This window comes from Tachyglossus aculeatus, chromosome 24 (assembly GCF_015852505.1).
Source record: "Tachyglossus aculeatus isolate mTacAcu1 chromosome 24, mTacAcu1.pri, whole genome shotgun sequence".
Taxonomy (NCBI): domain Eukaryota; kingdom Metazoa; phylum Chordata; class Mammalia; order Monotremata; family Tachyglossidae; genus Tachyglossus; species Tachyglossus aculeatus.
Window position 1 is genome coordinate 24,145,654 of NC_052089.1, and position 26,446 is coordinate 24,172,099.

At 50.4% G+C, this 26,446-nt stretch overlaps 1 protein-coding gene across 1 annotated transcript; it reads right to left on the minus strand.

Moving 5' to 3' along the window:
• Positions 1–1,725: 1,725 nt before the first annotated feature.
• Positions 1,726–25,364, minus strand: CLIC6 (chloride intracellular channel 6). Its single transcript, XM_038766361.1, has 6 exons — positions 25,244–25,364; positions 7,899–8,008; positions 6,726–6,851; positions 6,509–6,615; positions 3,744–3,925; positions 1,726–2,419 (listed from the first exon to the last, which is right to left on the minus strand). Exons 2-6 carry the CDS (start codon positions 7,952–7,954, stop codon positions 2,258–2,260), a joined length of 633 nt encoding a protein of 210 aa, XP_038622289.1. The 5' UTR covers positions 7,955–8,008; positions 25,244–25,364; the 3' UTR covers positions 1,726–2,257.
• Positions 25,365–26,446: the final 1,082 nt, after the last annotated feature.

Genomic DNA, 26,446 nt, shown 5'->3' on the forward strand with positions numbered 1-26,446 from the left:
TTGTACATATCTGTTTATTTTGTTAGTATGTTTGGTTTTGTTCTCGGTCTCCCCCTTTTAGACTGTGAACCCACTGTTGGGTAGGGACTGTCTCTGTATGTTGCCAGTTTGGACTTCCCAAGCGCTTAGTACAGTGCTCTGCACATAGTAAGCGCTCAATAAATACGATTGATGATGATGATGATGTGTGTGTGTGTGTTCACCCTTGTTACTTTGTCCCTGTGCCTCTTTCCTCCCCTCGCTCCCACCTCCAAGCCCTGGTCTCGCCTCCGCTCGCCCCTCTCTTCCCGCACCCTCCCGTCCCTTTCTCCCGCCTTGAAGCCCCATTCTCTGTTATTCCCTCTTGTTCCTTTTCTGCTTAGCTGGGTGGGCCAGAAATGACACCCACGCCACGTCTGTTAGTCCTGAAACGAGTGTCGTTCTGGCCCTAGATGTGATGTGTGTGTGTCATTTCTGATCTGTCACCTGTGGCACGCGTGTCATTGCTGACAGGTCATTTCTGTTCCAGGGCATGTGTATTGTAAGTTGTTTCTGACACACAGAGCTTCTGGCACAGGCCTTCCCAGATGGAGCCCCCTCCTTCCTCTCCCCTTCGTCCCCCTCTCCATCCCCGCTGTCTTACCTCCTTCCCTTCCCCACAGCACCTGTATATATGTTTGTACATATTTATTACTGTTTATTTATTTATTTTACTTGTACATATCTATTCTATTTTATTTTGTTAGTATGGCTTTGTTCTCTGTCTCCCCCTTCTAGGCTGTGAGCCCACTGTTGGATAGGGACCGTCTCTATATGTTGCCAACTCGTACTTCCCAAGCGATTAGTACAGTGCTCTGCATACAGTAAGTGCTCAATAATTACAATTGATTGATTGATTGATTGATTGGCACAGGCCAGAAATGCCATGCGTGTCAGAAATGACACACGTTATGTCGCATAACGTTTGTGGCATGTCGTTTTTGGCATGCATGTTGGTCCTGGCACGTGTCATTTGTGACACGGAAAAGATTTAAATGGACCAATGATCGCACACCAGAGATGACATGTGCACCATTTTTGACGTGTGTCGGTTTGGGCGCATGTGTTGCTTTTGACATGTGTGTTATTTCTGACATGAGAAGAGTTCCCTTGGGCTTAGACCGTGTGTCTGAGCTGGCACATTAGAGGCAACACGTCAGAATTATCACATGTGTGTCATTTCTGGCATGTGTGTTAATTCCAACATTTGAATCTATTTTTTGTCCTCATATCTTTCTCTTGGTTTTTTATTTCTGCTTCCATTTTTTTAAAAAATTCTCTCCTTTTTTATTATCTCCTATTTTCTGTTTTCTTATATTTTCTTTTCTTTTACACTCTTAATTTTCCCATTTCTTCCTTCCCTGTTTTTCCGATCCTGTATTCTCTCCTGTCCTCTCTCCTCTTCAACTTCCTTTCTCCTGTCTGTACTCCTATCCTGCCTCTTGTCTTACTCTGTCTCCTATCTTAGTCTATTCTGCCCTCTCCTCTTTCCTAGGCTGGGAACAGACCCCTTGACCTCAGGCCCTGTAGACCACAGTCTTTCAACTGCACCCCTACCTGGCCTGCTTCAGAGAGAGGATTCTGTCACCTCCTATGGAAGGGGGATAAAAAAAAAGCTATCACCCACCTATAACAGCCTATTCAGTGTGTAGGATTCTGTGTAGGTGAGAGGAGCAGGAAATAAATGGCTAGTTACACACGAACATCATGGAATTTCTTTTTATTTTGTAAGGCACCTGGACAATGGAAAGACTGTGAAAAGACAGAGCCATTAGCAACGTTCAAAAATGACCTAAAAGAGATGACTTATCTCGCTCCTAAAGACAAAGACCACAGGACCCGGGTGGGCTGCGTTTAGGAAATCCCTGATTCCTGGCCCCATCTGGGAATTACGTCTCCTTTCCGTTGAGGAGCAGCCTGGCCTAGTGGCTACAGCACAGGCCCGTGGGTTCTGATCCCGGCTCCGCCGCTCCCTCTTCTGTAAAATGGGGGCTGAGGTTGGACACAGTCTAACCTTAATTAGTTTTGCTTCTATTTACCCCCGCCGCACTCAGTCTGGTGCCTGTCACACGGGAAACGTTTAAGGCGCGCCCTCGTTAGGACTCTTGGTTTCGACGGGGGCTGCGGGCAGAACCGGCTCCGTTGGGCTGTCCCCGGACTGGCACGGTGTTGGGGGGGGATGCGAGATGGGCTCCCGCCCTGGCCTACCCCGAGCCGACCGGTCACGGCGTCGGTCCCCTCACTTGGTCCTCTTGGCGACGTCCAGGTAGGCGAACTCGATCTCCCGGTCCGCCGGACACGTGTTGGTGAACTCGTCGCGGGCGTAGGCGTTGTTCAGGTACCTCCAGAGCCCGCTCAGCTCCGGGGGGAACTCAAAGTTGCGGTACTTCTTGGCCACCACCTGAAAGGAAAGGAAGGTGAGTCCGCAGCAAGGCTGGACCGACCTCCAAAGGGCAAGCCCCGGGCATCCCATGGGGCGGGGGACCTTGGGCAAGTCATATAACTTCTCTGCGTCTCCATTCCCTTATCCCTAAAATGGGGATTGAGACCGCAAGCCCTTTGTGGGGCAGGGACTGTGTCCAACCTGATTAGCATGCATCTACCCTGGCACTTACAATGGTGCCTGGCCCAAATACCACATTTATTATTTTTATTATTAATCAATCAATTGTGTTTATTGAGCGCTTACTGTGTGCACAGCACTGTACTAAGCACTTGGGAAGTACAAGTTGGCAACCTATAGAGACAGTCCCTACCCAACAGTGGGTATTAGCAGTGCATAAGATGCCTGGGAGTCAGAAGGTCATGGGTTCTAATCCCAGCTCCTTCACTTTCATTCATTCATTCAAATGTATTTATTGAGCGCTTACTGTGTGCAGAGCACTGTAGTAAGCGCTTGGGAAGTACAGCATATAGAGACAGTCCCTACTCAACAGCGGGCTCATAGTCTAGAAGGAGGAGACAGACAACAAAACAAAACTTCATTCATTCATTCATTTAGTCGTATTTATTGAGCGCTTACTGTGTGCACAGCACTGGACTAAGCGCTTGGGAAGTACAACATATAGAGACAGTCACTACCCAACAGCGGGCTCACAGTCTAGAAGGGGGAGACGGACAACAAAACTTCATTCATTCATTTAGTCGTATTTATTGAGCGCTTACTGTGTGCAGAGCACTGGACTAAGCACTTGGGAGTACAAGTTGGCAACATATAGAGACGGTCCCTACCCAACAGCGGGCTCACAGTCTAGAAGGGGGAGACAGACAACAAAACAAAACATATTAACAAAATAAAATAAATAGAATATGTACAAGTAATAGAATAAATAAAACTTGTCTGCTGTTTGACCTTGGGGCAAGTTACTTCACTTCTCTTTGCCTCCGTCCCCTCAACTGGAAAATAGGGGTGAAGGCTGTGAGCCCCCCGTGTGGGACAGGGACTGCGTCCAACCTGCTTTGCTCGTATCCACACCAGTGCTTAGAACGGTGCCTGGCACATAGTAAGCGCTTAACAAATACCATTATTGTTATTATCATTATTATAAGTGAGGCTCCCGGCTGCCGGAGGAGAGCCCAACCTTCTTTAGGGTGGGACCTTCCAACGGAGCATATCCCAGCGATCTGCACGTCTGCCCTTCCCGGCCCGGGAGCTACGCAGTCGCTGCCGGCCAGGGAGGAGAGGACATGGAGTCGGGGGGACCCACCCGAGCGGGAAGACGAACCTTGATGATATGGAGCTTGGGGAGGAGGTTGCAGTCGGCCAAGCTGAGCTCGTTCCCGTCCAGATACTTGCGACTGGAGGCGGGCACGGCCGCGCCGCTGTAGGCGTCGATTTCCGCGGGCAGAGGGGCGTTCAGGTAGGCGTCCAGCTTGCACAGGGCTTTGAGCAAGCTTCTCTCCAGGCCTAGAGCAGGAAGAGTGGACGCGTCAAGGCCAAGGCCCTGGGAAGAGGGAGGGCCGCGACCCTCTCGGCTTGGGAGGGGGTGTCGGACGCGACCACGGACGGGCGATCGATCCCTCTCAGTATGCCCACGGAGGCGGCGGCTGGGGCGGAAGGAGCCAAGGGTCCGGTGATAAGTCCGATCGGTTTAACAATCAAAAGGGTCGTATTTATCGACCGCCATACTAAGCACTTGGGACGGTACGACAATTATAACAGATACGTTCCCCGCCCGTAGCCAGCTTACAGTCTAGAGGGAGAGACAGGTACATTTCTGTCATCTGATCTCAGTCCATTAAGTGCTGTGGGGCTGGGGGACAGTTGAATAAAGGGAGCAAATTAGGTCGACGCAGAAGGGAGTGGGAAAAGAGGAAATGAGGCCTTAGGGAAGGCCTCTTGGAGAAGGCTAATTTGCTCCCCAAAACCACTGAGGGTTCTTTGGTGAGGACTGAGGACACGTAGACTGAATGCTTTTGTGTAAGCGTGATCCTTAGTGAAGAACGGACTGGAGCGGGGAGAGACAGGATGCAGGGAAGTCAGCCTGGAGGCCGCTAAAACAGTCGAGGCGAGATGGGGTGAGGGCCCGGATGAATCTGGCGATGGTTTAGATGGAGAGGCAAGGGAGAATGTTGTGAGGGTTGAACCGACAGGATCTACAGCTAGATTGAATGATGGGTGGAATGACAGAGAAGAGTCACGGATAGCGCCAAGGTTACGGGCTTGTGAGACTGGTGGTGATGGGAAAGACGTGGAGTTCTGTTTTAGGCATGTTAAGTTTGAAGTGAGACTGCAGAGAGGGGGAGAGAGAGAGATCAGGGCTCAAGATACAGATTTGGAAATCATCTTAATAGAGGTGATAGTGGAATCAGCGGGAGCAAATGAGTTCTCCAAGGGAGTGGGTGTAGAAGCAAAATCGAAGAGGGATCCAGAAATGAACCACGAGGGACACCCAGAGTCTAGGGGGTTGGAGGCAGTGGAGGAGAGCCCGCGCGGGCAGAGAGGTGGGAGGAAAACCAGGAGAGGACGGGGTGGGCGAAGCCGAGGTCAGATCATCGGTGACCTTTGAGAGGGCAGTCTCTGTGGAGTGAAGGGGACAGACGCCAGATTGGAGGGGGTCCAGGAGAGAATTGGAGGAGAAGAACTTGAGACAGACAGCAGGTGCAGACTGCTCACTCGAGGAGTTTGGAGAGTTAAGGTAACAGGGGAGAGCTTCCCAGAGGAGGCGAGAGCAAGGACGAAGGGTCAGAGCAGAAAGAAGACAGAACAATGACGGCGAGAAGCCCCGCTCCTCCCTTCCCTCTGGGCTTCCAAACATTAACCTGCCGTGCGGCAAATATTGGCTATTACCGTGAAAAGCATGGAAAACAATCCAAAAGGCATTCAGAAGGCATAGTTTTTTCACTACCTGGAATACTGGCCACAGTTTTGGTCGCTGTATTTTCAGAATGATTTAATATAGCTGGAGAAGGTGCAGCCGACCATGATAATTAAGGGAGTGGCCTAGTAGAGAACAGGCCTAGGAGTCGGAAGGACCAGGGATCTAATTCTATCTCTGAAGTCCTTGTTTCCTCTTCTCCCACTCCCTTCTGTGCCACCCCTCGGATTTGCACCCCTTATTCGCCCCTCGTTCCCAAGGAACTCATGTCCTCCATAATCTATTTATTCATATTAATGCCTGCCCCCCCCCCCCCCCCCCCCCCCGCCCCAGCCCGTCTGTGGGCAGGGAACATGCCTGCCAATTCTGTCATATTGTACTAGCTCAAACACTTAGTACAGCACTCTGTGCATAGTAAATGCTCAATAAATACGATCGACTGCTCAGCCCTGGGGCAAGTCACAACTTCACCGTGCCTCAGTTACAGCATATATAGGACTACCAGCCCCATGTGGGACATGGACTCTGTTCCACCTGATTAGCTTGTATCTACCCCAGCGCTTAGTACAGTGCCTGCCACCAAGTAAGCACTTAACAAGTACCATAAGAAAAACAAAAGTAAGGCAGCAGCACAGGTGAGAGGAATAATAATAATAACGGCATTTGCTAATGTTCTAAACACTGGGGTGGTTACAAGCAAATCGGGTTGGACACAGTCCCTGTCCCATGTGAGGGTCGCAGTCTGAATCCCCATTTTACAGATGAGTTTGCTGAGGCACAGAGAATAATAAAAATAGTAATAATCGTGATGGTCTTTGTTAAGCGCTTACTATGTGCCAGGCACTGCACTAAGTGCTGGAGTGGATGTAGGCAAATTGAGTTGGGCACAGTCCCTGTCCCAGGTGGGGCTCCCAGTTTAAAGAATTAGCTGAAGCACAGAGAAGTGAAGTGTGACTTGCCCAAGGTCACAAGGCAGACAAAGGGCCCTGCTTCACTGAGCCGAGCGTGTCACACCTTATCACCTTGCCGGGAAAAAATCCTCCTCCCCCAAAACGGCCCAGGCTTCAAGAGGGAGAGACCTCCAAGGGACAAGCCGGGAGGCTTCTGGGAACGGAGGCACTGGGTCCGATTCTGCCCAGTAAGCGCTCAATAAAGACCATTGTTTGACTGACCCTCATCGGCGTCCTTCCTGGTGTTCTTTATGAACGCGGAGAACTTGGCAAACACGTCGTCGCCGGCCGAATTGGACTCCGTGTGCCGGGCCCTGAGCTTGGGGTACCTGAGGAGGTGAAAGAGGGTGAGGTCACCGTCCAGCCGGTCACCGCCGACACGGCCCGCCCCGGGCCCTCCCGCGAGCCTCCCCCCCGGCCCGGCCGCTCCGACGGCTACCTTGGAGGGGCTAACGTTTCTTCGAGGAACTCCTCGATCTTATTCACGTCCGTCTTCACCTCTCCGTCGAACGTCATGAAGGGCGGGTTGGTGCCCGGAGCCAGATTCTGCAAGTCGGCGGGTTTCCTGGAGGGTGGAAAGCGCGCGGTGGGGCCCGGCTCTGGCCACGGGGACGGCCCTCGGATCCCACCTGTGGGAAGGCGGGGCCCGGCGGACGGGCCGAGCGTTTGGAAGCGAAGGACCCGTCTTCCACCCACGAGGAGCTTACGGCCAAACGGGGAACACTGACGAAAGCTAGAGGAGCGGCACGGCCTAGTGGATAGAGACTGGGTTCCCACCACTCGCCTGTCGTGTGGTCTCGGGCCCTTCGCATCGCCTTGGTGAGCTTCGGTTCCCTCATCCGTAAAATGGGGATTCGATACCTTAACTGATCAGCTGGGATGATAATCTACCCGGGGGCCGGGTGCCCGGTGAGTGGGGAAGCAGCGTGGCTCAGTGGAAAGAGCCCGGGCTTGGGAGTCAGAGGTCGTGGGCTCTTATCCCGGCTCCGCCACTTGTCAGCCGTGTGACTTTGGGCTAGTCACTTAACTCTCTGGGCCTCAGTTCCCTCAACTGTAAAAATGGGGATTAAGACTGTGAGCCCCACGTGGGACAACCCGCTCAACCTTGTATACACCCCAGCGCTTAGAACAGGGCTTTGCATATAGTAAGCACTTAATACCAGCATTATTGTTATTATTATTTAACAAGTCCCAGAGAAGCAGCGTGGCCTAGCGCAGACATTCGGGCCGGGAGGACCCAGCTTCTCATCCCAGCTTGGCCATTGCTGGCTGTGTGACCTGGGATGGGTCACTTAACTTCTCTCTGCCCCAGTTTCCTCACCTGTAAAACAGGCATCAGCTACGTCTGCCCCCTCCTCTTTATACTGCGACCCCCACGTGCGACAGGCACTGCGTCCCACCTGCTTGACTTGCCTCTACCCCGTCAGCATTTAAAGGCTGTAATAACGATAACGACTACTATCCCCATTACTGTTCATGAAGAGCTGGACCGTGAGGAAGAACAGGGGTGAAAATACAGGGATCCTGGAATAAGCCACCGGCGAGCTCTCCGGGGCTGCCGGGGGAGTGCGGAGACTCCCGCCCCCTTGGCGGCCCCGGCTCCCCCTCTTACCTTTTCAGGTCCACCGTGGTCACGTTAAATATGACTCCCTTAAGCCACAGGATCATAAAGAGGCGCTGAGAAAAGGGGCAGTTGCCGATGCTCTCGCCGTCACAGCCGGCCTGCGGATGGTGGGGGGAAAAGAGCTGAGCGGGCCCCTCCTCGCCTCGTGGAACCACCAACCCCTGCGGAGTGAGACCCCTCAACTCCGGCACATCCCCCGCACGGCCGTGGGAGGACGGTTTGAGAGTGGCCAGAGCCAGTCCCCGGCCGGGCACTCGGCCAAGCGGAGTGGGCAGGGCGCCGCTACCCAACCCTGCCAAGGGAGAGTGAGGAGGGGGGAAAAGGAGACCGCTGATCAAAGGCCTTAAAGCGGATGGTAAAGAGTTCCTGGGGATTTGGAGGCTGATGGGCAGCCACTGGAGGGTCTGGAACAGTGGAGAAATGGGGACTGAATGTGTTTTAGAAAAACGATCCAAGAAGCAGAGGGAAGTACGGATGAGAACGGGGAGAGACGGGAAGCAGGGACGTCGACGAGGGGCTGGTGCAGTAGCCAAGGTGGGAAACGATGGGTGCTTGGATCGGCCTGGGAGCATTTTGGATGGAGAGGACAGGGTAGAGTCTAGAGATGCTGGGAAGGTAGAACCGACAGGATTTCACAACAGATCGCATTATTGGGGCGCGGACAAGTATCTTGCCCAAGGTCACACGGTAAATAAGTGGCAAAGACAGGATTAGAACCCATGTCCTCTCCCAGACCTGCACTTTCATTTTTACTTTATTATCGTCTATAAACAAAATTCACATCCTGGCAGCGGCCGGCTGGGGAATCTCCGGATGTCGAAATCTGGCCTGGATCTGCCCAGCTCCACCCGCCTTCTTTCCCCAGCAGGTGCTCGGTCTGTAGTGATGACGAGGAGGCCAGCTTCAAGATGCCAACTTGGGGTGCAACCTCCACCCCTGTTTACCACCAACCCTGCCACACACTGGGCAACCACCTCTTCGTCACCGGATGCCTCAAGCTCCCAACATCGCCTCACTAAGAACCACACAGAGCCCAAGAAATTTGGCCCCTCCTGCCCCCAACACGAAGCCATTCCACAGGTGGCTTTCTTGCTGCGCCTGAAGAGCCAACTGTCCGTTTAAGGCCGGGTCATCATCATCATCATCATCAATCGTATTTATTGAGAGCTTACTGTGTGCAGAGCACTGTACTAAGCGCTTGGGAAGTACAAGTTGGCAACATATAGAGACAGTCCCTACCCAACAGTGGGCTCACAGTCTAAAAGGGGGAGACAGAGAACAAAACCAAACATACTAACAAAATAAAATAAATAGAATAGATATGGACAAGTAAAATAGAGTAATAAATACTCAAATGACCGGGAACCCTTAGCCCATAAAGCTGAATAAACCCTACTGAGAGCTCACCTCCTCCAGGAGGCCTTCCCAGACTGAGCCCCTTTTTTCCTCTTCTCCTCCCCATCCCCCCCACCACCTCCTTCCCCTCCCCACAGCACCTGTATATATAATATTGATGGCATTTATTAAGCACTTACTATGTGCAAAGCACTGTTCTAAGCGCTGGGGAGGTTACAAAGCGATCAGGTTGTCCCACGGGGGGCTCAGTCAATCCCCATTTTACAGATGGTAACTGAGGCACAGAGAAGTTAATTAACTTGCCCAAAGTCACACAGCTGACAATTGGCGGAGCCGGGATTTGAACCCATGTCCTCTGGCTCCAAAGCCCGGGCTCTTTCCACTGAGCCACGCTGTATGTTTGTACAGATTTATTACTCTATTTATTTTACTTGTACATATTTACTATTCTATTTATTTTGTTAATGATGGGCATCTAGCTTTATTTCTATTTTGATGATGACACCCGTCCACGTGTTTTTTGTTGTCTGTCTCCCTGTTCTAGACTGTGAGCCCATTGTTGGGTAGGGACCATCTCTATATGTTGCCAACTTGTACTTCCCAAGCGCTTAGTACAGTGCTTGGCACACAGTAAGCGCTCAATAAATACGATTAATGAATGAATGAACCCCATTTCTCCCCAGCAGCTCTAGAGCTTGGGCCCAAAACCAAGTGCAGGACCAGGGTCGTCTGAACAGCGTCGGCTCGCGGGAGTCCCCCAGCGAGCCGAGCGCCATTTGCCATTTAGCCCGCAAGGAGATTTATGCTTTTAAAAACCCAGCGCTATTTCTAATCCGGATTTAATAACGCGGCCCCCACACCAACTGAACCTTTAACATGAAGATAAAAGGCTTATTTCCTTGTGAAATTCTCGCAAGGAATTCTTCTAACAGAAGCGTTCCTTGTTCTGAAAAATATTATTGGGTCAGGAAAGGCAGATTATTCCCCGGGGCCTTAATGTCGCACCCCTTCTTTACTCATGGGGGGAGGAGCGAATCGGCCAGGGCGGCTAAAGTCCCACAGGCCCGAGGGGTCAGATTATTTGGACAGAGTGGGACGAGGCTAGCATTTGGGGTCACCCCGGGAACTAAGAAGCCCGCCGGGAAAAGCTGGCATGTCCGTCAGGCTCCCGGCACCCCCAGGACACGTTCGCCAAGGGAGGTGCCCACAGTGCCCGGCCACAGACTTTCAGGGCCAAGTTTGCTGCTTGTGAATTGTAGGTAGATGGGCTGGGGGCTCTGTCGGCTCTCTCCCCTCAAACTTACTTGGGTGAGGGGCTGCGGAGGGTCACAATGCCGTTTGTGTGAGGACGGGATTGGGATTTTATTTTCCTCCAAATACTATTTCTCATTTTTCCGGAGTTTGCTGAAACATCACCTTGGGGCAGTGAACCTCAGAATTCCCCCCAGTCCCCCTGGGCAAGAGACGTAGGACCCTGGCACGGGGCCTGGACGGCTGCTGGTTATCTCCAGATCGGCGAGTCGAACCGACAGGATTCAGCCATGGATTGAATGTAATAATAATAATGGTACTTGTTAAGCGCTTACCAAGCACCATAATTATTATTATTACTATGGGCCGAGAACTGTTCTAAATGCTGGGGTAGATACAAATTAATCAGGTTGGACACAGTCTCTGTCCCACATGTTCTAAATGCTGGGGTAGATACAAATTAATCAGGTTGGACACAGTCTCTGTCCCACATGGGGCTAAACTTTTACCCCCATTTCACAGATCATAGGCCCGGAGAAGTGAAGTGACTTAACCAAGGTCACACAGCAGACACATGACGGAGCCGGGATGAGAACCCATGTGTTCCAGGCCTGTGCTCTATCCACTAAGCCATGTTGCTTGCTGTATGTGGGTTAAACGCGAGAGTGGAGTCCAGGACAATGCCAAGATTACGGGCTTGTGAGACGGAAAAGGTGGTGGTGGTGCCTTCTACAGTGATGGGAAAGTCGGATGGGGGACCGCGTTTGGCTGGGAAGGTAAGGAGAGGGTGACTGGGTAGGGACCGTCTCTATATGTTGCCGACTTGTACTTCCCAAGCGCTTAGTACAGTGCACCACACACAGTAAGCACTCAATAAATATGAATGAATGAACGAATGAGAGAAAGCTAACCAGCCCGGCCACAACTAGGCCCCCTGAGGACCAGTCCCTGCTCTGGCTCGGCTTCCCGCCACCAACAGAAGCAGCAGAAAAATACCTTTCTGTACAAACAGGAGGGACGGAGGAGGAGGAGGAGGGAGGGAGGGAGGAAGGAAATATTCAGTCCTACATCTCTTCTCTCAAGAAGCTCAGGTGGTTGCCCATCCACCTTCACAAACAGAAACTCCTTACCACTGGTTTTAAAGCACTTATCCAGTTCACCCCCTCCTACCTTAACCTTGCAGCTTCTAGACTGTGAGCCCGCTATTGGGTAGGGACCGTCTCTATGTTACCCATTTGTACTTCCCAACTGCTTGGTACAGCGCTCTGCACACAGTAAGCGCTCAATAAATACAATTGAATGAATGAATGGTCTCCTACAATCCAGCGCACACACTTCTCTCCTCTAACACCAATTTACTCACTGCAACTCAGTCTCATCTCTCTCACCTCCTACTCTTTGTCCCCTTCGCCCCTCTGGCCTGGAACTCTCTCCCCCTTTATACCCAACAGACCACCCCTCTCCCCATCTTCGAAGTCTTATTAAAATCACATCTCCAAGAGGCCTTCCTCAACTAAACCCTCATTTCCCCTACCCCTTCTCCCTTCTGATCATCTAGTCATTTGGATTTATACCCTTTAAGCACTTAATGATGGCATTTACTAAGCGCTTACTATGTGCAAGCGCTGGGGAGGTTACAAGGTGATCAGGTTGTCCCACGGGGGGCTCACAGTCTTAATCCCCATTTTACAGATGAGGGAACTGAGGTCCAGAGAAGTGAAGTGACTTGCCCAAAGTCACACAGCTGACAACTGGTGGATCCAGGATTTGAACCCATGACCTCTGACTGCAAAGCCCGTGCTCTTTCCACTGAGCCACGCTGCTTCTCTGATATTGCGTATCAGAGATGTGCAATATATATTCTCCGATATATTCTCTGATAAGTACTTGATATTCACCCCAGCCTCAACCCAACACTATATTAATGTGTATCTCCCCTTTTAGACTGTAAGCTCACTGTGGGCAGGTAACACAACCACCACCTCTGCTGTATCATACTCCAAGCTCTCACTACAGTGCTCTGCATCATCATCATCATCATCAATCGTATTTATTGAGCGCTTACTGTGTGCAGAGCACTGTACTAAGCGCTTGGGAGGTACAAGTTGGCAACATATTGCACGCAGTAAATGGTGAAAAAAATGCCGCCGATTGGGAAAGGAGGGGAGTGAGCAAAGAGGAGGGGTGATCACAGGGTGGAGAGCAAAGAGCGGGTAATAGGAGACAAGAGGCATATCATTATTTCTCCTGCTTCCATAATTGTTGACTAGGGCTAAATGTTTTCTAAAACAGATTTCCAGACTGTAGCCATGGTGAAAACTACCATGACCAGAAGTTACAAGAAAATGACGACTCCAAGGGGACAGAGGTAAAAATGGACCGGACACTGTGTGTGATAGACGCAACAGTTCACCTTCCAAGGCCAGTCTCCCTCGCACGCAGAGCGACGGACACTGTCGCTCACACTGTGCTCTCGGCGGCCTCCCTCCTAGGCACTAAGAAAACCTCCCCGACAGCAGGGTCATCTTTGAAACTCTAGGACGGTTTCGCAAAGATCTAAACCTCAACCTGTAGACAAACTGGATTCATTCATTCAGTCGTATTTATTGAGCACTTACTGTGCGCAGAGTCCTGTACTAAGTGCTTCTTATGAAGTGGAGTGCTCTGCAAATGGCACAACCTCGATAAATACCACTGATCGGACTCTGGGGGGAAAAAGAAAATCATTTCTTCCTGGTCCTTACCGGGTCTGAGAGTTGGGAGGTTGCCACTTCAGCAGACCAGAAATAAGGGAAAGTTCCATTTTAAATCCACTTTCTGAGCCCTGTGCCCTCCGACACCTTCTCCCAGCAGATTCCGAGAAGCTCCGATCACACCTCTCCCCATCGGCAAATGTTCTCTTTCTCCGGGCACAGAGAGGGTCCGCCGTCACCGGGCATCCCGGCCGAGGACCGCGGTGCTGTTCCAGTTAATCAAGTCTCTGTCCCACATGGGGCTAAACTTTGATCCCCATTTTACAGATGATAGGCCCGGAGAAGTGAAGTGACTTAACCAAGGTCACACAGCAGACATGTGGCGGAGCCAGGATGAGAACCCATGTGTCCATGAATTCCAGGCCTGTGCTGTATCCTCTAAGCCATGTTGCTTGCTGTATGTGGGTTAAATGCGAGAGTGGAGTCCAGGACAATGCCAAGATTATGGGCTTGTGAGACGGGAAAGGCGGTGGTGCCGTCTACAGTGATGGGAAAGTCGGGTGGGGGACCGGGTTTGGCTGGGAAGGTAAGGAGAGGGCGATTGGGTAGGGACCGTCTCTATATGTTGCCGACTTGTACTTCCCGAGCGCTTAGTGCAGTGCTCCGCACACAGTAAGCGCTCAATAAATACGATTGAATGAATGAATGAATGGTATTTCTTTTACTGTGTGAAGAGTACTGTACTGAGCGCTTGGATTGAATGAATGAATGAATGGTATTTCTTGAGCACTTCCTGGGTGAAGAGTACTGTACTGAGCGCTTGGGAGAGTATGATAGAGCAGAGTTGGTAGGTGCGTTCCCTGCCCAAATTGAAACTCAGTCTGACCGGAGTCTACTGCCAAACTGAAGTGTCCTAAAAGCCTCTCGGAGCTGGGGCGTTAAATGTCGGCGTCTGGGGGTGAGGGGCCTGATTGCCTCTCCTTCCTCTCCCCCTCGTCCCCCTCTCCATCCCCCCCATCTTACCTCCTTCCCTTCCCCACAGCACATGTATATATGTATATATGTTTGTACATATTTATTACTCTATTTATTTTACTTGTACATGTCAATTCTATTTATTTTATTTTGTTAATATGCTTGATTTTGTTCTCTGTCTCCCCCTTCTAGACTGTGAACCCACTGTTGGGTAGGGACTGTCTCTATATATGTTGCCAACTTGTACCTCCCAAGCGCTCAGTCCAGTGCTCTGCACACAGTAAGCGCTCGATAAATGCGATTGATTGATTGATTGATTGATTGGGGCAGCCTTCCTGACTCCAGAGGTGACAGGATCAGGGCCTCTCTCTCACAACCAGCCCAGCTAGTAGACGAGGCCGAGAGCCGTTCCGAGGGTTTACGGCACAGGGTCCTTCTAAAGGAACGCAGAGTTGGCCATGTGCGTTACTACAAGCAGCGTGGCCCAGTGGAAAGAGCCCGGGCTTTGGAGTCAGAGGTCATGGGTTCAAATCCCGGCTCCGCCAATTGTCAGCTGTGTGACTTTGGGCAAGTCACTTCACTTCTCTGTGCCTCAGTTACTTCATCTGTAAAATGGAGATTAAGACTGTGAGCCCCCTGTGGGACAACCTGATCACCTTGTAACCTCCCCAGCGCTTAGAACAGTGCTTTGCACATAGTAAGCGCTTAATAAATGCCATTATTATTATTATTATTAAGTCACTTCACTTCCCTGTGCCTCAGTTAACTCATCTGTAAAATGGGGATGAAGACTGTGAGCCCCTGTGGGACAACCTGATCACTTTGTAACCTCCCCAGCGCTTAGAACAGTGCTTTGCACATAGTGAGTGCTTAATAAATGCCATCATTATTATTATTATAAGACCCTGGAGCTATGGCAGAACCCTTCGGTGGCCCGGGAGTTAGGGAAGTCACTGCAGAGCCCGCTCCAAAATTGGTTGTGGTTGCACTGAAAGGATTTTCCTCCCCTTCTAGACTGTGAGCCCACTGTTGGGTAGGAACCGTCTCTATATGTTGCCAACTTGTACTTCCCAAGCACTTAGTACAGTGCTCTGCACACAGTAAGCGCTCAATAAATATGATTGAATGAATGAATGAATGAATGGAAAGCTAAGCCAGAACTCCACAGTGCCAACGGAAGCAATGTTTCTGGAGCCACGTGTGTCTAGCCTCGCCTCCTTTCAATAATTCATTCATTCCATCGTATTTATTCATTCCTTCATTCAATCGTATTTATTGAGCGCTTACTGTGTGCAGAGCACTGTACTAAGCGCTTGGGAAGTACAAGTTGGCAACATACAGAGATGGTCCCTACCCAACAGTGATGCTGATGAAAATAATAATACTGATAATAATAGTGATAGTGGTATTTATGCATTTACCATGTTCCAGGCACTGTTCTAAGCAACGGGCTAGGTATAAGCTAATCAGGTTGGACACAGTCCATGTCCCACATGGGGCGCACAGTCTTATTCACCATTTTACAGATGAGGGAACTGAGGCACAGAGAAATGAAATTCATTCATTCAGTCGTATTTATTGAGCGCTTACTGTGTGCAGAGCATTGGACTAAGCGCTTGGGAAGTCCAAGTTGGCAACATATAGAGACGGCCCCTACCCAGCAGCGGGCTCACAGTCTAGAAGGGGGAGAAAGACAACAAAACAAAACATATTAAATAGAATATATTCTATATTCTATATATATTCTATTATATTCATGAATTATAATTCATGCATTCAATTGTAGCGCTTACTGTATGCCGAGCACTGTACTAAGCACTTGGGAAAGTACACTACAACAATAAACAGTGACATTCCTTGCTCACTGCGAGCTCATAGTCTTGGGACGGGGGGGGACAGATATCAACAATACCAATAAATGACAGACTTCAATCCCCAGGGAATTCTGCCCTAAACCCATCCTCCGGCCCGACATTGAGAGAATTGGACGCTTTTCTGGCCCCCAGCCCTAAAATGACACGTGGGTAGACCTAGAGTTCAGTTGGCAGTAGGGTGGCCCCCCCAACTCCGGGCAGCAAGTGTCAATCAGCCAATCAACTCTCTGCACACAGTAAGCGCTCAATAAATACGATTGATTGATTGATTGATCGGGATCTGGGTTCAGAAATGGTGCTGGGGTTGGTTCTGCTTAATACCTAAAGGTGATGCTTCTGAGAGGTTCAAACGTCCACAGAGATGGCCTCATTAAAAAGGAGATGCTTGTCCACGAAGGGAGAAGGAAACCGTAAACCCTCCACCTGACCTCAATGGAAAACTGTGTTTTGGCCGCGCGCGAGAGATAACACGCCACCGTCGGATCGGCTTTCTCAAATTCGCAGACTGACAGGTAAGGCCTATCTGGCCGTCCTCTCGGGAAGTCTCGCCCCGGGCCGCCCACCGAGTCCAGCCCACTATTTTATTTTATGGGAATAAAAAGCCCATAAAACCTTAAGCCAGAGTTGAGGCAGAATTCCTAAAAGATTTGTACTGATCTTCACATGGAACATGATTGATTTTCTGCACCAGTTGGAGCAGTCCATTCTAAGTAATAAAAAGGGAGAGCAAGTGACATGCCCTAGTGATTAGAGCAAGGCCCCGAGAGTCAGAAGGTCCTGGGTTCTAATCCTACCTCCATCACGTGTCTGCTGTGTGCCGTCCATTCTAAGTAGTAAAAAGGGAGAGCAAGTGACATGCCCTAGTGATTAGGGCAAGGCCCAGAGAGTCAGAAGGTCCTGGGTTCTAATCCTACCTCCATCACGTGTCTGCTGTGTGCCATCCATTCTAAGTAATAAAAAGGGAGAGCAAGTGACATGCCTTAGTGATTAGGGCAAGGCCCAGAGAGTCAGAAGGTCCTGGGTTCTAATCCTACCTCCATCACTTGTCTGCTGTGTGCCATCCATTCTAAGTAATAAAAAGGGACAGCAAGTGACATGCCCTAGTGATTAGGGCAAGGCCCCGAGAGTCAGAAGGTCCTGGGTTCTAATCCTACCTCCGTCACGTGTCTGCTGTGTGCCATCCATTCTAAGTAATAAAAAGGGAGAGCAAGTGACATGTCCTAGTGATTAGGGCAAGGCCCAGAGTGTCAGAAGGTCCTGGGTTCTAATCCTACCTCCATCACGTGTCTGCTGTGTGCCATCCATTCTAAGTAATAAAAAGGGAGAGCAAGTGACATGCCCTAGTGATTAGGGCAAGGCCCAGAGGGTCAGAAGGTCCTGGGTTCTAATCCTACCTCCATCATGTGTCTGCTGTGTGACTTTGGGCAAGTCACTTCATTCTCTGAGCCTCGTTACCTCATGTATAAAATGGGAATTAAGACCCTTGTGGGACGGGAACTGTATCCGACCTAATCACCTGGATCTACCCCAGTGCTTACAGTAGTGCTTACAAATACCATTTTTAAAAAAAATCAAAAGAAAGGGGGAAACTCACGACAGCTCCTCTAAGAAAATTCAGGCACTCCGTCTGCTATCCTGCGATTTCCACCTCCTCAAATAGCGTCACCCTGACGAATCACTCATACCGCTTTACACATGAAACGATTTACATTCTCCTTATTTTGGCTGCAAGCCGAGGAACCTCTGTTTTTTCCTCCTCCTGTCCTCTGTCTTCTCGGAAGAGGGATTCAGTACCTCCTTCCCTTCCCCACATCACCTGTATATATGTTTGTACATATTTATTACTCTATTTATTTATTTATTCTACTTGTACATATCTATTCTATTTATTTTATTTTGTTAGTATGTTTGGTTTTGTTCTCTGTCTCCCCCTTTTATACTGTGAGCCCACTGTTGGGTAGGGACTGTCTCTGTATGTTGCCAATTTGTACTTCCCAAGCGCTTAGTACGGTGCTGTGCACATAGTAAGCACTCAATAAATACGATTGATGATGATGATGATGATGAAAGCCTGGGTTCCCTCTGGGCATTTATACGTGCCCTGAAGAAATTCAACCCACTTGTACCATTAAATTGAGCGAGGAAGACGGGCGTAACTGGACTAAAGCCGTCTTGCGGTTGAAGGGGACGGGGGAACGTTTATCAGCGTGAAGGTTGCCGGCCCTTTTGGGACAGAGCCTTTTGAATCAAGAAGTAGCAGAAGTTACAATCGTCCCACCTACTACAGTCTCACTTTTGGACCTTTTTGTCATCATCATCATCAATCGTATTTATTGAGCGCTTACTATGTGCAGAGCACTGTACTAAGTGCTTGGGAAGTACAAATTGGCAACATACAGAGACAGTCCCTACCCAACAGTGGGCTCACAGTCTAAAAGAGGGAGACAGAGAACAAAACCAAACATACTAACAAAATAAAATAAATTTTTGTCAGGACACGTACCTGGTGGGTTCTCAATCAGTCCGTCAGTGGAATTTCTTGAACGCCTGACGGTGTGCGGCACACTGGACTGAACACTTGGGAGAGTACAATATTCCTAAAATAATTTGCCCATCGTGTACATACTCATTCTTATCTCCTCTAGACTGTGAGCCCGTTGTTGGGTCTCTATATGATGCCAACTTGTACTTCCCAAGCGCTTAGTACAGTGCTCTGCACACAGTAAGCGCTCAATAAATACGATCGAATGGATTTAAGAATCTTTTCTATCTGCCTGTCCCCCCACATTAGACTGCAAGCTCTTCAAGGGCTGAGACCACATATTTCACTTGTAGTGGACTCTCTCAAATGCTTAGTAGCGTGCTCCGCATACCGTCCGGGTTCAGTAAATTAGCACCGATAATGAGCTGCCCCCCATGACTTCATGACATCTCTTCTGAAATTCCGTTTCCCAAACTAGCTGCTTTAATAGTTCCCAGGAAGTCAGAAGGACCTGGGTTCGAATCCCAGCTCGGCCCCTTGTCTGCCGTGTGACCTCGGGCAAGTTATTTCACTTCTCGGTGCCTCCGCGACCTGATCTGTAAAATGGGGATTAATGCTGTGAACTCCTTGTGGGACACGGACCGTGGCCAACCTGATTATCTTGTATCTACCCCAGCGCTTCTTACGGTGCCAGGCACATAATGGGTGTGTAATGAATTCCATTATTTACCAAAAAAAAAACAAAAACAAAAACAAAAAACCCCAGAGCCTCTTTAAGAACAATTACAATTCTCCTTTCTTATGCTCCCGGGGTCCTCTAAAAGGCAGACTAGATAGACCACTGTCCGACCCAATATGGCCTGGCTTGTAGACTTAAAATCCAGAAGCAGTGTGGCTTAGTGGAAACAGGACGGGCTCGGGAGGCAGAGATCGTGGGTTCGAATCCCACAGCACCTGTATATATGTTTGTACATATTTATTACTCTATTTATTTTACTTGTACGTATTTATTCTATTTATTTTATTTGGTTAGTATTGTTTGTTTTGTTGTCTGTCTCCCCCTTCTAGACTGTGAGCCCGCTGTTGGGTAGGGACCGTCTCTATATGTTGCCAACTCGGACTTCCCAAGCGCTTAGTACAGTGCTCTGCACACAGTAAGCGCTCAGTAAATACGATTGATTGATTGGTACAGTGCTCTGCGCACAGTAAGCACTCAATAAATACGATCGAATGAATGAATGAATAATCCTGGCTCCGCCACCTGTCAGCTGTGTAACTTTGGGCACGTCACTTAACTTCTCTGTGCCTCAGTGACCTCATCTGTAAAATGGGAAGTAAGACTGTGAGCCCCACATGGGACAACCTGATGACCTAGTATCTACCCCAGTGCTTAGAACAGTGCTTGGCGCATGGTAAGCGCTTAACAAATACCATCATCATAACATATACCTTGTAATGTCTTATTGCTTTCAGAAGAAAGTGGAAAAAAAAAATGCCCTTGACCAAACTAGGTCCCTTTTTTCTTCTCCCCTTTCCACTCCTCAATCACAGCCATGTCCCAGAACACCTGGTCATCATCATCATCAATCGTATTTATTGAGCGCTTACTACGTGCAGAGCACTGTACTAAACGGTCCTCCTGGAGATCATGTTCTCACAGAATCCCACATTCAGGAAAACTCATTTGGTTGTCTCATTCTGCGTCCGACGTCAGACATGTGCAGCCAACCGTGTTTCCGACACCGCAACGCTGTGTACCCAGACGCGTCTCGCCGGAAGAACGCCCGCTAATTCTACCATTGTGTCCTCTCCAGAACGCAGGACGAAAACCCCGAAAGTGGTAGGACTTAGTGTGTTTGGACACACCCGTCTGCTGTGTGACCTTGGACGAGTCACTTCACTTCCTCTGTGCCTCAGTTCCCTCATCTGTCTCCCCCTTCTAGACTGTGAGCCCGCTGTTGGGTAGGGACCGTCTCTATATGTTGCCAACTTGTACTTCCCAAGCGCGTAGTACAGTGCTCTGCACACAGTAAGCGCTCAATAAATACGACTGAATGAATGAATGAATAAAATGAGGATAAAGACCATGAACCCCTTGTGTGATGGGGATTGTGTCCAACCTGATGAGCTTGTATCTACTCCAGCTCTTAGGATGGTGCTTGAAACATAGCAAGCACTTAACATATACGATCATTACTGTTACTATTATAACAGTCAATTTTCAAGAGGGATTTTCGCCATTCAAATCCCATTCAGGCCAGTGGAAGCAGGGTTACAAAAATTCCAGAGTCTTTGACATGTTACCCCTGGTTAGTTTAAGCTCCAAGTGACCATTTGAAAATCCACAACGGTAGGCTGAAGGTCACACTAAATTCTTAAAGGCGATAGGGATAAAGATATTTCCCAGCCCTTGTCTATCCTCCCTCCCATACACTGACCCAAAATATTCTCCATCGAATTAGATCACTGAGGAATCTCAATCCTTGTTAGTGGTGGGCTTGGTGCCAAGCCAGCATTTTTTCAATCCCATAAAAATCATTGTCCTTTGAGGATCGTCTGTGTGCGGAGCACTTCACTAAGCGTTTTGCAGAGTTTAATAACTGTGGTATTTCTTATGTGCCTTCTATTTGCCAGGCACCACACTAAATGGATCATCTTTGTGCAGAAATGCTCTGGGCATGTTACTCCCCTCCTCAAAAATCTCCAATGGCTACCAGTCAACTACGCATCAAGCAAAAACTCCTCACTCTCGGCTTCAAGGCTGTCCATCCCCTCGCCCCCACCTACCTCACCTCCCTTCTCTCCTTCTCCATCGCAGCCCGCACCCTCCGCTCCTCTGCCACTAATCTCCTCTCTGGGCCTCGTTCTTGCCCGTCCCACCGTCGACCCCCGGCCCACGTCCTCCCCTGGCCTGGAATGCCCTCCCCCTGGCACATCCGCCAAGCTAGCTCTCTTCCTCCCTTCAAAGCCCTACTGAGAGCTCACCTCCTCCAGGAGGCCTTCCCAGACCGAGCCCCCTTTTTCCTTTCCTCCTCCCCATCCCCCCCACCGTACCTCCTTCCCCTCCCCAAAGCACCTGGATATATGTTTGTACAGATTTATTACTCTATTTACCTTGTACATATTTACTATTCTATTTATTTTGCTAATGATGTGCATCTAGCTTTACTTCTATTTATTCTGATGACACCTGTCCACATGTTTTGTTTTGTTGTCTGTCTCCCCCTTCTAGACTGTGAGCCCATTGTTGGGTAGGGACTGTCTCTATAGGTTACCAACTTGTACTTCCCAAGCGCTTAGTACAGTGCTCTGCACACAGTAAGCGCTCAATAAATACGATTGATTGGACATGGTCTCTGCCCCATGTGGGACTTAATCCCTGCTTTACAGATGAGGAAAGTGAGGCACAGAGAAGTTCAGTGACTTGCCCAAGGTGACCCAGCAGACAAATGACAGCTATAGGATTAGAAGGCAGGTCCTCCGACTCGAAGGTGTGCTCTTCCACTAGGCCACGCTGCTTCTCCTGCCCTCAAAGGGCTTACTACAGTGCTCTGCACACAGTAAGCGCTCAATAAATACCACTGACCGACTACAGCCTGGCGTGGGGGAGACAGAGAAAAGAAGTAACAGGAGGAAACAGAATGAAAAGATGGACAGGTGACTAAATAAGGGCACTAGTTACACTAATATAGAAGAAGCTTCACTAATAGAGAAGCAGCGTGGCTCAGTGGAAAGAGCGCAGGGTTTGGAGTCAGAGGTCATGGGTTCAAATCCCGGCTCCGCCAACTGTCAGCTGTGTGACTTTGGGCAAGTCACTTCATTTCTTTGGGCCTCAGTTCCCTCATCTGTAAAATGGGGATTAAGACTGTGAGCCCCCTGTGGGACAACCTGATCACCTTGTAGCCTCCCCAGCACTTAGAACAGTGCTTTGCACAGAGTAAGCGCTTAATAAATGCCATCATTATTAATATGCATACATCAATATGCATGCTTCTCAGCCACGCTGAGAAGCAGCGTGGCTCAGTGGAAAGAGCCCAGGCTTTGGAGTCAGAGGTCATGGGTTCAAATCCCAGTTCCGCCACTTGTCAGCTGTGTGACTTTGGGCAAGTCTCTTCACTTCTCTGGGCCTCGGTTCCCTCATCTGTAAAATGGGGATTAAGACTGTGAGCCCCACGTGGGACAACCTGATCACCTTGTAAACTCCCCAGCGCTTAGAACAGTGCTTTGCACATAATAAGCGCTTAATAAATGCCATTAAAAAAAAAAAAAGCCAAACCCCAGGGGCGGTCGAAGAGCCGGGCCGAATCCCCTCCCAGGCCCACTCCTGCTCGGGGAAGGACGTCGAGTTGATCCACCTGTGCCGTCAGGTGGACTGAATAGGGGACTTTGATGGACTTTGGCTAAAACAGCCCAAAAGCTTTTGGTTTGAAATACCCGGATTAATCAGGACGGAGGCTTATTTTGGAACCATGTTTTGCACATATGTACGTTCATTCCCATCTCCCCCTTTAAACCGTCAGCTCGTTTTGGGGCAGGGAACATAATGGCTAATTCTGTTATATCGTACTCTCCCGAGCTCTTAGGAAGTACAGTGCTCTGAACAGAGTAAGTGCTCAATAAATACCACCGATCGATTGATACGTAGCCTGACCTTTCAGAAGACTCGTTCTTCTGTGAGAAGCAGCGTGGCTCCGTGGAAAGAGCCCGGGGTTTGGAGTCAGAGGTCATGGGTTCAAATCCCAGCTCTGCCAATTGTCAGCTGTGTGACTTCGGGCAAGTCACTTAACTTCTCTGGGCCTCAGTTACCTCATCTGTAAAATGGGGATTAAGACTGTGAGCCCCCCCCCCCGCACCGTGGTACAACCTTGTAACCTCCCCAGTGCTTAGAACAGTGCTTTGCACATAGTAAATGCTTAATAAATGCCATTATTATTATTATTAAACAGATTCTGATTGAGTCTTCCGGAAAGATTCATTCATTCATTCATTTAGTCGTATTTATTGAGCGCTTACTGTGTGCAGAGCACTGTACTAAGCGCTTGGGAAGTACAAGTTGACAACATATAGAGACGGTCCCTACCCAACAGTGGGCTCACAGTCTAGAAGATCCATCGATGGTATTTATTGAATGCTTCCAGTGGGCAGAGCACTGTAAGCCCTTGGGAGAATACAATGCAACAGAGTTGCTAGACACGTTCCCTGCCCACAACGAGCTCACAGTCTACAGGGAGAGATGGACGTTAATATAAATAAATAAATTACAGATGTGTACGTAAGTGCTGTGGGACTGAAGGTGGGTAGTGAATAGAAGTGGAAGGGCGATGCAGAAGGGAACGTACTTAATACCACAGAGTTGGCAGACACTTTCTTTGGCCACAGTGAATTTCCACTCTAGAGGCTCAGTGAAGTTGGAAAAACAGAGGCTGCACTTTCTGCTCTATTTCCCCCCCCACACACCTACCTCCAACCGGGTCTTAAATTACTGATGTGAAACCAATATCACCAAAAACTTCCTTTTGATTTTTCCTTTTAGAAATCCACCGCGATTTCAATTAACTGGGCTTAAGCCGCAAATGTCTCCTAGCCGTATTTTTTTTTTTTCAGGATTAAGAGCCAGCACATAATGCACATTCCAGACCTTATTATTTCCAGCTCCGTCACCCAACTCTCCTGTGCGGACCCCCGAAGAGGGTGACGGCGGGGAGGGGCCGACGGCGGCCCGGAGCTCCGTCCCTGTTGTCTACCGCCTTGTCCAAATCCATCATCATCAATCGTATTTATTGATCGCTTACTGTGTGCAGAGCACTGTACTAAGCGCTTGGGAAGTACAAGTTGGCAACAAATCCAGTTTTCACCTCTCCAGTTCTGGGGGCCTGGGTCGAGTTGAGAATAGGGAGACGATGCCCTGCCCTGCTTGGCATTAAGTGCCAGGTTACCAAAGAAGGGCAGGGAACTTTTTTTAAAAAGGACCCTTTTTTCCATCTTCTTCCCATCTAAGTCACACATGCAGAAGGGGTCATTTTGGAGATGGAATAGATTCATCCATTCATTCAATCGTGTTTATCGAGCGCTTACTGTGTGCAGAGCACTGTACTAAGCGCTTGGGAAGTCCATGTCGGCAACATAGAGAGACGGTCCCTACCCAACAGCGGGCTCACAGTCTAGAAGGGGGAGACGGACAACAAAACAAGACATATTAACGAAATAAAATAAATAGAATAGTAAATATGTACAAGTAAAATAAGTAGAGTAATAAATCTGTACAAATTATATATACAGGTGCTGTGGGGAGGGGAAGGGGAGAGGAATGGAGGGGAATGTGAGACCTTGGGATCCATCCATCCTCAATCCATCCTTGGGATGGATTGAGCCCCTCGTGGGTGCAGACGGAGCACCGCATTAGGTGCCTTGCCAGAGCCCCAAGAGGAGAGGACCCCTGCCCTCATTGCGGGGAGCAGCAAGGCTATGTGAACTGGATCCCCTGAGCGCCGGGGGTTGACCCACTCTCGGTGGTCAGCTCGGGCCTTTCCAAGACGACGGACAGGGGAGCAGGGGGTTTCGCAGCACAGAGGTCTCTGGAGACCGCAAAAACCTCTTCCCTCCACCCCCTCCCTTTGAGGGACCCCGAGGAAAAGGGGGAGGGGGATGCGACCCCCTTCCCAATCCTTCCGTCTGACCCGGCCCTCCACGATGGGGTTTTACCTTGACGAAAAGCGAGATGTCGTGCTCCTCTCTGGTGGCGGGGAGGCCGCTTTCATCCTCCTGCGCCTCCTGGTCTTCCTCCTCCCCCTTGTCCTCCTGACCCTTGACCTCCTCTGGCTCCCCCTTGACCTCCGGCTCCTTGTCCTCCTGATCCTTGACCTCCGGCTCTTTGTCCTCCTGATCCTTGACCTCCTCTTCCTCCCCCTTGACCTCTGGCTCCTTGTCCTCCTGATCCTTGACCTCCTCTCCCTCCCCTTTGACCTCCAGCTCCCCCTTGTCCTCCTGATCCTCAACCTCCTCCTGCTCCCCCTTGACCTCCAGCTCCTTGTCCTCCTGATCCTTGACCTCCTCCTGCTCCCCTTTGACCTCCGGCTCCTTGTCCTCCTGATCCTTGACCTCCTCCTGCTCCCCTATGACCTCCGGCTCCTTGTCCTCCTGATCCTTGACCTCCTCTTCCTCCCCTTTGACCTCCGGCCCCTTGTCCTCCTGATTCTCGACCTCCTCCTGCTCCCCCTTGACCTCCGGCTCCTTGTCCTCCTGATCCTTGACCTCCTCCTGCTCCCCTGTGACCTCCGGCCCCTTGTCCTCCTCCTGATCCTTGCCCTCCGGCCCCTTGTCCTCCTGCTCCTTGCCCTCCTCCTCGTCCCCCCCGTTCTCCTGCTGTCCCTCGGCCTCCTCCTGCGGCTCGGGCTGCCAGCCCCGGTGGCCGGCCCCGGGGGGGTGGCCGGCGGTGCCCTGCCCGTGGCGGGGGGCCCCCCGGGGGTCCATGGGGCCCAGCAGCCGGTCCCCGGGGCCTGCGGCCTCTTCTTCCTCTAAGTCCGCCCCCCGGGCCCCCCGTGCCACCCTCTCCTGGCCCTCCTCCTCCTCCCCCTCCTGCTCCTCCTCCTTCTCCAGAGGCTCCGGAGGCCCCTGCCCCGCAGCCATCGGGTATCCAGCTGGACTGCGGGGCGAGGAGGGCAGCGGGGGCGATTAGCACAGCTCCGCCCGGGGCGGGGCGGGGCGGGGCACAGGTGTGCCCGCCCCTGGGCTGTGCGCTCTGCACCCTCCCCCTGCCCCTGGACCGAACAGCGGGACTCAGTGGAAAGAGCCCGGGCTTGGGACTCAGAGGTCCTGGGTTCTAATCCCCCCTCCGCCACTCATCAGCTGGGTGACTGTGGGCAACTCCTTGAGGCCCTCCTCTGGGCCTCAGTTCTCTCATCTGTA

Coding starts and splice junctions, on each gene's coding strand:
- CLIC6 (XM_038766361.1), bottom strand. CDS start 7,954: ATGATCCTGTGGCTTAAGGGAGTCATATTTAACGTGACCACGGTGGAC. Junction 6,616..6,725: donor GAAACGTTAGCCCCTCCAAG/GTAGCCGTCGGA, acceptor TCACCTCCTCAG/GTACCCCAAGCTCAGGGCCC. Junction 2,420..3,743: donor CCAAGCTCCATATCATCAAG/GTTCGTCTTCCC, acceptor CTTTCCTTTCAG/GTGGTGGCCAAGAAGTACCG.